At 43.7% G+C, this 12,411-nt stretch overlaps 1 protein-coding gene across 4 annotated transcripts in view; it reads right to left on the bottom strand.

The window, feature by feature from the left end:
• Window positions 1-9,889, bottom strand: part of SDHAF4 (succinate dehydrogenase complex assembly factor 4) — a 48,520-nt gene extending 38,631 nt beyond the window's left edge. For all 4 annotated transcript variants that reach the window (XR_011568364.1, XM_019967022.2, XM_070795681.1 and 1 more), the window contains exon 1: window positions 9,652-9,889. Coding sequence is in view for 3 of the 4 variants with exons in the window: in XM_019967022.2 (XP_019822581.2) it covers window positions 9,652-9,874 (223 nt within the window). In the remaining variant the exon portion in view is untranslated. The remainder of the gene's footprint in view (window positions 1-9,651) is intronic.
• Between the last annotated feature and the right edge of the window lie 2,522 nt (window positions 9,890-12,411).

The following is a 12,411-nucleotide window of genomic DNA, read 5'->3' as shown; positions in this document are numbered from 1 at the left end:
TTCCTGGGTCGGGAACATCCCCTGGAGAAGGGATAGGCTATCCACTCCAGTATTCTTGGGCTTCCTCTGTGGCCCAGCTGGTAAAGAATCCGCCTGCAATGTGGGAGACCTGGGTTCAATCGCTAGGTTGGGAAGATCCCCTGGAGAAGAGAAAGGCTACCCACTGGAGAATTTCATGGGGCTGTATAGTCCATGGGGTCGCAAAGAGTTGGACACAACTAAGCAACTTTCAGTTTTCACCCAACTATCACAGTGGGCTATATAGTACTGTACTATAAGTTTATAAAACTTCTCACAAAAATAATACATAAAAAACAAACACAAAAATAAAACATTTTTAATCTTATGGTACAATACCTTGAAAAGTATAGTATGACAGCTCAACAACTGTCATACAAGGGCTGGCATCAAGTGAAAGGCAAGAGTTACTAACTGGAGGAAGGAGAGGAGGTGGAAGATGGTAGAGCTGAAGAATCATCAGCAATAGATGCAGGGCAAGCTGCAATTTCAATCTCACCCAACGCAGATGGAACACACATTCACATCTTTGAAAGTTCACAACCTAAATATTTAGATGTAGGTGACTTATAGTGATTGCAAATGGATTGACCTCTCCAGTTAAAAGGTATATACTATCAGACTTCAAAATAAAAATTCACCAAAATCTAGTCTTATACTGTTTATATATAAGAGAATTATCATGATTCCAGTGTTATCTGTTGGATATTCCAGGCAAGAATGCTGGTGTGGGTTGCCATGCCCTTCTCCAAGAGATCTTCCCAACCCAGGAATCAAACTTGAGTCTCTGAAGTCTCCTGCGCTGCAGGCGACTTTATTCCTGGTAGAATAAAGAGTTAAATACAAAAAAGCCAAACTATACCCCACGCCCAAGGAGCCGTGGCTGCGCGGGCACAGGAGGGCCTAGAGGAGCTACCCCACATTGAAGGTCAGTAAGGGCGGTGGTGAGGAGATACCCCTTGTCAAGGTTAGGAGCAGCGGCTGTGCTTTGCTGGAGCAGCCGTGAAGAGATACCCCACGCCCAAGGTAAGAGAAACCCAAGTAAGACGGTAGGTGTTGTGAGAGGGCATCAGAGGGCAGACACACTGAAACCATACTCACAGAAAACTAGTCAATCTAATCACACTATGACCACAGCTTTGTCTAACTCAATGAAACTAAGCCATGCCTGTGGGGCAACCCAAGATGGGAAGGTCATGGTGGAGAGATCTGACAGAATATGGTCCACTGGAGAAGGGAATGGCAAACCACTTCAGTATTCTTGCCTTGAGAACCCCATGAACAGTATGAAAAGGCAAAATGATAGGATACCGAAAGAGGAACTCCCCAGGTCAGTAGGTGCCCAATATGCTACTGGAGATCAGTGGAGAAATAATTCCAGAAAGAATGAAGGGATGGAGCCAAAGCAAAAACAATTTGGATGTGACGGGCAATAGAAGCAAGGTCCGATGCTGTAAAGAGCAATACTGCATAGGAACCTGGAATGTCAGGTCTATGAATAAAGGCAAATTGCAAGTGGTCAAACAAGAGATGGCAAGAGTGAATGTCGACATTCTAGGAATCAGCGAACTAAAATGGACTGGAATGGGTGACTTTAACTCAGATGACCATTATATCTACTACTGCAGGCAGGAATCCATCAGAAGAAATGGAGTAGCCATCATGGTCAACAAAAGAGTCCGAAATGCAGTACTTGGATGCAATCTCAAAAACAACAGAATGATCTCTGTTCGTTTCCAAGGCAAACCATTCAATATCACAGTAATCCAAGTCTATGCCTCAATCAGTGACGCTGAAGAAGCTGAAGTTGAACAGTTCTATGAAGACCTACAAGACCTTTTAGAACTAACACCCAAAAAAGATGTCCTTTTCATTATAGGGGACTGGAATGCAAAAGCAGGAAGTCAAGAGACACCTGGGAGTAACAGGCAAATTTGGCCTTGGAATACGGAATGAAGCAAGGCAAAGACTAATAGAGTTTTGCTAAGAAAATGCACTGGTCATAACACCCTCTTCCAACAACACAAGAGAAGACTCTATACATGGACATCACCAGATGGTCAACACTGAAATCAGACTGATTATATTCTTTGCAGCCAAAGATGGAGAAGCTCTATACAGTCAGCAAAAACAAGACAGGGAGCTGACTGTGGCTCAGACCATGAACTCCTTATTGCCAAATTCAGACTGATAATGAAGAAAGTAGGGAAAACCACTAGACCATTCAGGTATGACCTAAATCAAATCCCTTATGATTATACAGTGGAAGTGAGAAATAGATTTAAGGGCCTATATCTGAGAGATAGAGTGCATGATGGACTATGGAATGAAGTTCGTGACATTGTACAGGAGACAGGGATCAAGACCATCCCCATGGAAAAGAAATACAAAAAAGCAAAATGGCTGTCTGGGGAGGCCTTACAAATAGCTGTGAACAGAAGAGAAGCAAAAAGCAAAGGAGAAAAGGAAAGATATAAGCATCCGAATGCAGAGTTCCAAACAATAGCAAGAAGAGATAAGAAAGCCTTCCTCAGCAATCAATGCAAAAAAATAGAGGAAAACAAGAGAATGGGAAAGACTAGAGATCTCTTCAAGAAAATGAGAGATACCAAGGGAACATTTCATGCAAAGATGGGCGCGATAAAGGACAGAAATGGTATGGACCTAACAGAAGCAGAAAATATTAAGAAGAGATGACAAGAATACACAGAAGACCTGTACAAAACAGATCTTCACGACCCGGATAATCATGATGGTGTGATCACTGACCTAGAGCCAGACATCCTGGAATGTGAAGTCATGTGGGCCTTAGAAAGCATCACTACGAACAAAGTTAGTGGAGGTGATGGAATTCCAGTTGAGCTATTTCAAATCCTGAAAGATGATGCTGTGAAAGTGCTGCACTCAATATGCCAGCAAACTTGGAAAACTCAGAAGTGGCCACAGGACTGGAAAAGGTCAGTTTTCATTCCAATCCCAAAGAAAGGCAATGCCAAAGAATGCTCAAACTACCGCACAATTGCACTCATCTCACATGCTAGTAAAGTAATGCTCAAAATTCTCCAAGCCAGGCTTCAGCAATATGTGAACCGTGAACTTCCAGATATTCAAGCTGGTTTTAGAAAAGGCAGAGGAACCAGAGATCAAATTGCCAACATCCGCTGGACCATGGAAAAAGCAAGCGAGTTCTAGAAAAACATCTATTTCTGCTTTATTGACTATGCCAAAGCCTTTGACTGTGTGGATCACAATAAACTGTGGAAAATTCTGAAAGAGATGGGAATACCAGACCACCTGACCTGCCTCTTGAGAAATTTGTATGCAGGTCAGGAAGCAACAGTTAGAACCGAACATGGAACAACAGACTGGTTCCAAATAGGAAAAGGAGTACGTCAAGGCTGTATATTGTCACCCTGCTTATTTAACTTGTATGCAGAGTACATCATGAGAAACACTGGATTGGAAGAAGCACAAGCTGGAGTCAAGATTGCCGGGAGAAATATCAATAACGTCAGATATGCAGATGATACCACCCTTATGGCAGAAAGTGAAGAGGAACTAAAAAGCCTCTTGATGAAAGTGAAAGTGGAGAGTGAAAAAGTTGTCTTAAAGCTCAACATTCAGAAAACGAAGATCATGGCATCCGCCCCATCACTTCATGGGAAATAGATGGGGAAACAGTGGAAACAGTGTCAGATTTTAGTTTTGGGGGCTCCAAAATCACTGCAGATGGTGACTGCAGCTATGAAATTAAAAGATGCTTACTCCTTGGAAGGAAAGTTATGACCAACCTAGATAGCATATTCAAAAGCAGAGACATTACTTTGCCAGCAAAGGTTCGTCTAGTCAAGGCTATGGTTTTTCCTGTGGTCATGTATGGATGTGAGAGTTGGACTGTGAAGAAGGCTGAGCGCCGAAGAATTGATGCTTTTGAACTGTGGTGTTGGAGAAGACTCTTGAGAGTCCCTTGGACTGCAAGGAGATCCAACCAGTCCATTCTGAAGGAGATCAGCCCTGGGATTTCTTTGGAAGGAATGAGGTTAAAGCTGAAACTCCAGTACTGTGGCCACCTCATGTGAAGAGTTGACTCATTGGAAAAGACTCTGATGCTGGGAGGGATTGGGGGCAGGAGGAAAAGGGGACGACAGAGGATGAGATGGCTGGATGGCATCACTGACTTGATGGACCTGAGTCTGGGTGAACGCCGGGAGTTGGTGATGGACAGGGAGGCCTGGCGTGCTGCGATTCATGGAGTCGCAAAGAGTCAGACATGACTGAGCAACTGAACTGAACTGAGTATAAAACAGGTGGTATTGTAGTCATGGAAAAAGGCATTAGAAAACTGTGCATCTACTGATAGACCTTTAAGGAGAAAATATAGGAGAATATCTTTATAACCTTAGGGTTGGGAAGGCTTTCTTACAGAAGACTACTGATAATAAACAAAAGTATCAAAACAAGAAGATAACATTACAAATCTGTTAACCAAAAGCGCCACCTGGGAAGCTCACATAGCCCACATAGAGCAAAAGTTAGAACTTTATGCCTATATATTTAAAGTATACAAAATGAACACTTTCCCAGGAAAATTCATCAAAACTTAATTAAGAAGAGAAAATCTGATTAAAAAAACCCACAATAATCATTACAGAAATTAAACTAGTAATTTAACATCTTCAGTTCAGTTCAGTTCAGTCATTCAGTCGTGTCCGACTCTTTGCGACCCCATGAATCACAGCACGCTAGGCCTCCCTGTCCATCACCAACTCCCGGAGTTCACTCAGACTCACGTCCATCGAGTCAGTGACGCCATCCAGCCATCTCATCCTCTGTTGTCCCCCTTCTCCTCCTGCCCCCAATCCCTCCCAGCATCAGAGTCTTTTCCAGATTTAAAATCCTACCTCACACCAAAGGGCAGGTCCAGATAGTTTTCCATGTAAACTGTAACAAACACTCAAGGAATGGCTTATTTCAATCTTAAAGAAAAGGACTAAAATACTCTTGAATTCATTGTAACAGGCTAGAATAACTTTAATTTCAAAACCAGCAAAGGAAATTTTAAGAGAAGAAAACTACAGGGCAGTTTTTGAACACAATATCAGCACACCACACCCAATATTATAGTAACATAATCATCCGGATACATCTGAATATTTTCTAGGAATCCGAGTTAATTAGCACAGAAAAATCTGTAATTCACCAACCCACTGTATTAAACAAGAAAAATGAATTAAAAACAAGATGAAGAAAAGTGAATTTTTCAAGATTTCTTTTGTCTTAAAAAAACAGGTAACTACATAAACAAATAAACAAAACCCCAATCCTTCTAGAAACTGGCAAGAAACTTCATTAACCTAATAAAGGGCACATCTACAGCTAATGTTGCATGTTAAAATATGAACATATTCCCTTTATAATTATGAACAAGATAAGTATGCCTATCACCACTTCTAGTCAACAGTGTATGTACTGAAAAACCTAACCAAGAACAGAAAAACAAGAGAAAATAAAAAGATATAAAGATTGGAAAGGGAGAAATAGATTTTCATTATTTGCAGGCAATATTTGTGTCTACCCAGCACCACCCCACCAAAATCTGCAAATAAATTATTGAAATTAATAAAGTAATTTACCCAGGTTACCAGATACAAAATCAGTAAAGTCAACTGCGTTTCCATACATAAGCAGCAATTAGAAAATAATAATCTTAGAAAATACTGAGCAGTTGTAACCAAATTCCAGCAGAAACTTTTTAAAAAGAATTTTATATGGAAGCAGATATCCAAGAATAGCCAAGACACTTCTGAAAAACAACATGAAAGGACTTACCCTACTAAATATTAAGAGTTGTTACAAAACTATGGATATTAAGATAGGTATTACATCACAGGAACAAACAGATCAATGACACGGAAAAGAGAGCCAAGAAATAAACCCAGGTGTCCATGCATATGTAAGACAGCTGCATTTCATCGGAGGGTGGGGGGAAGTCCAACATAACAGACACGGGACAAGTGGTTACTGACAGGAGAAAAAAGTGAAATCAGTTTCCTGCTTCACGCCATGCATGAAAATAAATTCCTGGAATAAAGAGATCAATACAAAAAAGCTAAACTATAGACCTTTAAGGAGAAAATATAGGAGAGAGAATATCTTTATGACCTTAGGGTTGGGAAGGCTTTCTTTCAGAAGACTACAAAGCACTGATAATAAACAAAAGTATCAAGACAAGAAGATAGCATTATAAATTTGTTTACCAAAAGATACCTTTCCTTTGAAGCTCTGTAATTGTACAATCGGATTCATAATTTTATTCTATCTTCTGCTGAAGATAATTTTATTTTAAATTTTATTTTTGGCTGTGCTGGGTCTTCTTGCTATTTGGGCTTTTGTCTAGTTGCAGCAAGTAGGGGCTACTCTTTAGTTGTGGTGCAGAGGCGTATCACTGCAGAGCTTTCTCCTGTTGGTGAGCACAGGGTGCATGGGCTTCAACAATTGTGGCACATGGGCTCAGTGGTTGAGTTCACTGGCCCTTGGGCACAGGCTCAAAAGCTGTGGTGCACAGGCTTAGCTGCTCTATAGCATTTGGGATCTTCCTGGACCAGGGATCGAACCTGTGTCTCCTGCACTGGCAGGCTAATTCTTCACCACTGAGCACTAGGGAAGCTCTGAAGATAATTTTTTTAGAAAGACACCATAAGAGTGACAAAAACAGCTCACAACCTAGCTTATACAGCTGATATCTTAAGTGACATCATCTTGGGCTACACAGTTCCTCCAGTCTTTCTGCCGACCCTACCCAGGACTGTATGGGGTAAATTGCTCTCTGTTGTCAAGGGCTCAGCAGTTAATAGATACTGTTAAATAATCATTAGGATCAGGTAACCTCTAAACTGTTAGTCCCCTTAAACAAGGATGAAAACCTTAGCTGACATATTCCCAGCCACCACAACACCTTCTACCTTCATATGCTGCTGTGCTGTGCTTAATTGCTCAGTCGTGTCCTCTTTCTGACCCCATGGCTCCTCTGTCCATAGGGATTCTCCAGGCAAGACTACTGGAGTGGGTAGCCATCCCCTTCTTCAGATCTTCCCAACCCAGAAATCAAACCCAGGTCTCCCACATTGTGGGCAGATTTTTTACTATCTGAGCCACCAGGGAGGCCCAAGTGGGTTACTACTCAAGTGGGTAGCCTATCCCTTTTCCAGGGAAATTTCCCAACCCATGAATTGAACCAGGGTCCCCTGCATTGCAAGCGGGTTCTTTACCAGCTGAGCTACCAGGGAAGCCCACATACCTTCACACCCTAGGTTAACTATAAAACTGTCCCACTGGCCCCTTGGCAGTGTGAAGTACAGCTGCTAATGGTTCCTGATGGCTGTCTGCCTGATCCCAGCCTATAAGTCACCCTATGATAAACTGACCCACTGATTATATGAACCTCCCTGCCTCGCTTTTTCAGTCTCAAGATGCCTTCTCAGTTCAGTAAGCACTTGTCATTCCTGCCATCCTCAAACAGAGCTATTTGCCACACTTATGCAACTTAAAAAAGGCATAGAGGTCAAATATATGTAAAGAATATAGATAAGAAAGACAAACAATCCCAATAAAATGAAGATATATTTCACCAGAAAAATAAAAAAAACTTTTGAAAAGATGTTTCATTTCTCTAACCAGAGAAATGCAAAATCATAATGAAATACTATTTCAACACCCTACACACAGACAAAAATTAAATTTTCTGATGCTATCAGATGTTGGCAAGTATTTGGAGCAATAGAAACTCTGATATACTGCTGGCAGAAGTATTAATTGCCAGTAGGAATGAAAAATGCCTTTACGATTTGGCATCACATTGTAAAACTGAACAGGTCTTTACCATACATTCCAGGAATTCAACCTCTTGTGCAAGCGCACCCACAGATGTGTAGCAGCCAAATCTGGTGCTTCCCGAATTACACAATGTCCACTGAGAGGGGGAAAGGAAAAAAGTATGATGTGTGTGTGTTTAACTGCTAAGTTGTGTCCGACTCTCTTGTGACCCCAGGGACTGCCAGGCTCCTCTGTCCATGGGATCTCCCAGGCAAGAATACTAGAGTGGGCTGCCATGTCCTTCTCCTGGGGATTTCCCCCACCCAAGGATGGAACCCACATCTCCTGTTTGGCAGGTGGATTCTTTACCACTGAGCCACCTGGGAAACCCCCTAAAGGTATGATACATTTTCACCATTTACTAATTACAACATCACATAACAATATGGATGGATTTCAGAACAATGTTGTTTGAAAAAATGGTAAAACAAATACAAAAGGCATGAAGTCATTTCTATAAAGTTACACAAGTGCATCAGGAAGCAGCACACAGCTTGGCAATGGAAACATTCTATTTCTTAAACTGGAGAATGGGTTCATAAATGTTGGCTTTGCTTCTTAACTCATAGATGTTGTATAAGTTTTTGATATGAAACATTTCATTGTTGAGCTTTTAACCTCAGTGAAAAAGGGATGTTGAATAAACACAGAGCAAAATTGTATACAGTTATTACTTTGAGGTTTGTATAGCAAGGGGGATTTTACTTTCCATATTATTCATTTCCGGACCATTTACAATTTTTACAATCAACAAGTGGTATGTCTGGGTCATGTACACATTACTATATTCAAAATGGATAACCAAAGACCCATTGTATAGCCCATCGAACTGTATTTAATGTTATGTGCTAGCCTGGATGGGTCAGGAGCAGGTGGTTGGAGAGAGACTGGATACATGTACATGTATGGCTGGGTCACTTTCCTGCTCACCTGACATTACCACAGCATTGTTAATACGCTACACACCAATACAGAGTAAAAAGTTTAGTCTGAAAAAAATACAAAACAAAAAGCAGTACGTCTGGGGGAGAAATGATGACAGAAATGAAAACAAGCTATATATAAATGAAAACAAACTATATATATATATGTATGAAAACAAACATCTTGGGCCCTTTAGGATGCCGGCTGGAACTGTTTTCAACTTTCAACTTCTCCAGGATGTCCTAAATTAAAACTATGCTTAGAATATTCTGTGGGTTAAGGTTGTAACATATATCGAGAAAAATTTCCAACAAAAAAGGCTTTTAAAAAAAATGTCTGTTTTTTACTGAAAGCATGCATACTTTAATAGTCTCCTGGCTTCATCTAATTTTTATTATACTTATTTGCCTTGGCCTACTTTTCCAAAATTCAGTGCTTTTCCGTATTTTGTACTGCAAACTGCCATAAATCCTTTCCAATGTAAATACCCTAGGTACACGACGCGTGCACTGCCTCAGGGCCCACTTTTCGCACCGTGCACGCGCACTAGCGCGCCCTCCAGGACCCGGAACTTCCGCTCCGCCTTGGTGGCCAGAGCGGCGGCCGGCGGAAAGCAGGCCTGCGGCCGGGCGGGACTTGTGACCGTGCCGCTCGGGTTCCATCTGAGCCCGGGCGGGAAGGACCTGCCCGCGCACGAGTCCGATGGCCAGGGAGGCTCTGCGGTCCCGAGGGCCCCAGAGACGGCAGCACACCGCCGCCCGGCCGGACGCGTTTCTCTCGGTGCTTGGGCCTTCGCGACCCTGCCCGCGACCTCGGCCCCAGGCCGGGGCGCCTTACTTGCCGCTCTCCACGCTGTAGCCGGGACGCGGCCCAGCAACGAAGCGAGTCCTAACGCAGCCATGGCGTCCGCTCCCGCGGCGTCCGCAACTGCCTGCCCTGAGGTGTTCGTGGGTCGCGTCGTCCCGGCCCGCCCCGCGACTGGGGCGGGGCCTGCGGTACGGGGGCGGGGCCTGAGGGGGCGGGGCTCTCTCCGGCGCGGAGCTGGCCTCTCTGCAGTCATTCAGTCGTGACCGACTCGTTGCAACCCCGTGAACTGCAGCTTGCCAGGCTTCTCCGTCCATGGAATTCTCCAGGCAAGAATACTGGAGTGCATTGCCATTCCCTTCTCCAAAAGCTAACGTGGGGCCAAGCGCGCCCGACCCGACGCCACCCCAGAAATCCGCGCTCCGGCACTGGGCAGTCTGCAAGAAAATGTGGAACAGCTCAGCCTTCTCTTGAAGAACAACACAAACTACCCTGAACCCCATGTTGATGAAAACCTCAAATCGTGGGTGAAGGTGGATCCCCTCAAACGGAGGCATGCCTTCGTTTGTTCATCTTAATCCATTTGCTTCGCCTCAACTTGAAGGTGAAGGTCTCTTGGGAGCTCGCTGGTCCAGGCCACAAAGATCGGGCAAGTGCTACTCTTTAGCTCGTGCAATAGGTTTCTTTCCCCTCAGTTCTCTTTTATACATGTCTGCTTGTTCAGTGAACTCGCACCCACTTTCCGGGTGGACTGGAAGATGCAGTTTGAGTGCAGCACCGAGCAGAAGGCTCTCATCTGGTCCAGCTGCTGCTGCTGCTAAGTCGCTTCAGTCGTGTCCGACTCTGTTCGACCCTATAGACGGCAGCCCACAAGGCTCCCCCTTCCCTGGGATTCTCCAGGCAATAACACTGGAGTGGGTTGCCATTTCCTTCTCCAATGCATGAAAGTGAAAAGTGAAAGGGAAGTCGCTCAGCGACCCCATGGACTGCAGCCCACCAGGCCCCTCCGTCCATGGGATTTTCCAGACAAGAGTACTGGAGTGGGGTGCCCGCAGGGAGGTAGAACTGTGCATCTTCGTTCCTGGTCCAGCAGTTCCAGTGACGTTCGCAGAATGTATGGCAGGGCAGGAGGCTTCATGGGACCTGTGGAAGTCTAAACAGAATTACAGTGGAGTCCCTTTGATTTTTTTTTTTTTTTTTTTTTTTTAGCAAAGTTTTTGGCTTGCTCTTGGGCCCATTACTTTGCCAACAAAGGTCCGTCTAGTCAAGGCTATGTTTTTTCCAATGTATGGATGTGAGAGTTGGACTATAAACAAACTAAGCTTCAGAGAATTGATGCTTTTGAACTGTGGTGTTCTTGAGAGTCCTTTGGACAGCAAGACGATCCAACCAGTCCATCCTAAAGGAAATCAGTCCTGAATATTCATTGGAAGGACTGATGCTGAAGCTGAAACTCCAACACTTTGGCCACCTGATGTGAGGAACTGACTCATTTGAAAAGACCCTGATGCTGGGAAAGATTGAAGGCAGGAAGAAAGGGGGATGACAGAGGATGAGATGGTTGGATGGCATCACCGACTCAATGGACATGAGTTTGAGTAAGCTCGGGGAGTTGGTGATGGACAGGGAGGCCTGGCATGCTGCAGTCCATGGGTCGCAAAGAGTTGGACACGACTGAGTGACTGAACTGAACTGAACTGGACCCTAGTAATGTCTGACCAAGTAATGTCACGTGGCTGCAGAATCTGAGTTCTCTGAACCGGAGATATGTTTCTCCTAGATAAGGACTCCTTTCACCAGGAGGAAGTGGTATTTTCAGAAAGGCCCAAAGCCAAAACCCCAGCAGTTTTCATTAACAAGTAGCTTGGTAGGTTGCACACACACCTTTTCACCCTTAGTTCATATTTACAGCTTGATAATGAGTTCCATGTGACCACTTGATCAAGGAAACAACGCAAAGCTAGATTACAGAGGGCTTTGCCCAATATACTGACCAGCTGGAAAATGACTGCTTTGGTATTTTGAGCATTTTACAGGTGCTTTGAGGAACAGCAGAGACAAAACAAATAAAAATAAATCCTCCCAGAGGGAAGGGCATTATCTTTGCCTGGAAGGAGATAGAACTTGAGATAAAGATATACATCATTTCGTGGGCACTGAAATCAAGTGGTGAGGGACTGGGAAAATGTAAAGGTTTTGTGATACTTTTTTTGGAATTAGGACATCTCCAAATGACGTCAAAGCATAACATTTGGGTCCCACTGAATGCTCAAAAGAAGGGTCCTGTTGCAACAGAGCTTTTAATTAGAACAAGATTCAGTTCAGTTGCTCAGTCATGTCCAACTCTTTGCCAGGCTTCCATGTCTATCACCAATCCTGGAGCTTGCTCAAACTGAGGTCCATCACAGTCTGTGATGCCATCCCACCATCTCATCTTCTTTCCTCCCCTTCTCCCACCTTGTCTTTCCCAGAATCAGAGTCTTTTCCAAGGAGTCAGTTCTTCACATCAGGTAGTAAAAGTACTGGAGCTTCAGCATCAGTCCTTCCAATGAACACTCAGCACTGATCTCCTTTAGAGTTGACCGGTTGGATCTCCTTGCAGTCCAAGGGACCCTCAAGAGTCTTCTCCAACACCACAGTTCAAAAGCATCAATTCTTTAGCACTGAGCTTTCTTTATGGTCCAACTCTCACATCCATACATGGCTGCTGGAAAAACCAAAGCTTTGACTACAGAACAAGATTACTGTAGGTTATCTATTGCTGCCTAACATACCAACATTTTGTGGCTTAAA

This window comes from Bos indicus, chromosome 9, assembly GCF_029378745.1.
Source record: "Bos indicus isolate NIAB-ARS_2022 breed Sahiwal x Tharparkar chromosome 9, NIAB-ARS_B.indTharparkar_mat_pri_1.0, whole genome shotgun sequence".
Classification (NCBI taxonomy): domain Eukaryota; kingdom Metazoa; phylum Chordata; class Mammalia; order Artiodactyla; family Bovidae; genus Bos; species Bos indicus.
Note: the sequence above shows the minus strand (reverse complement) of the source record. Positions and strands in the feature narration are given on the sequence as shown.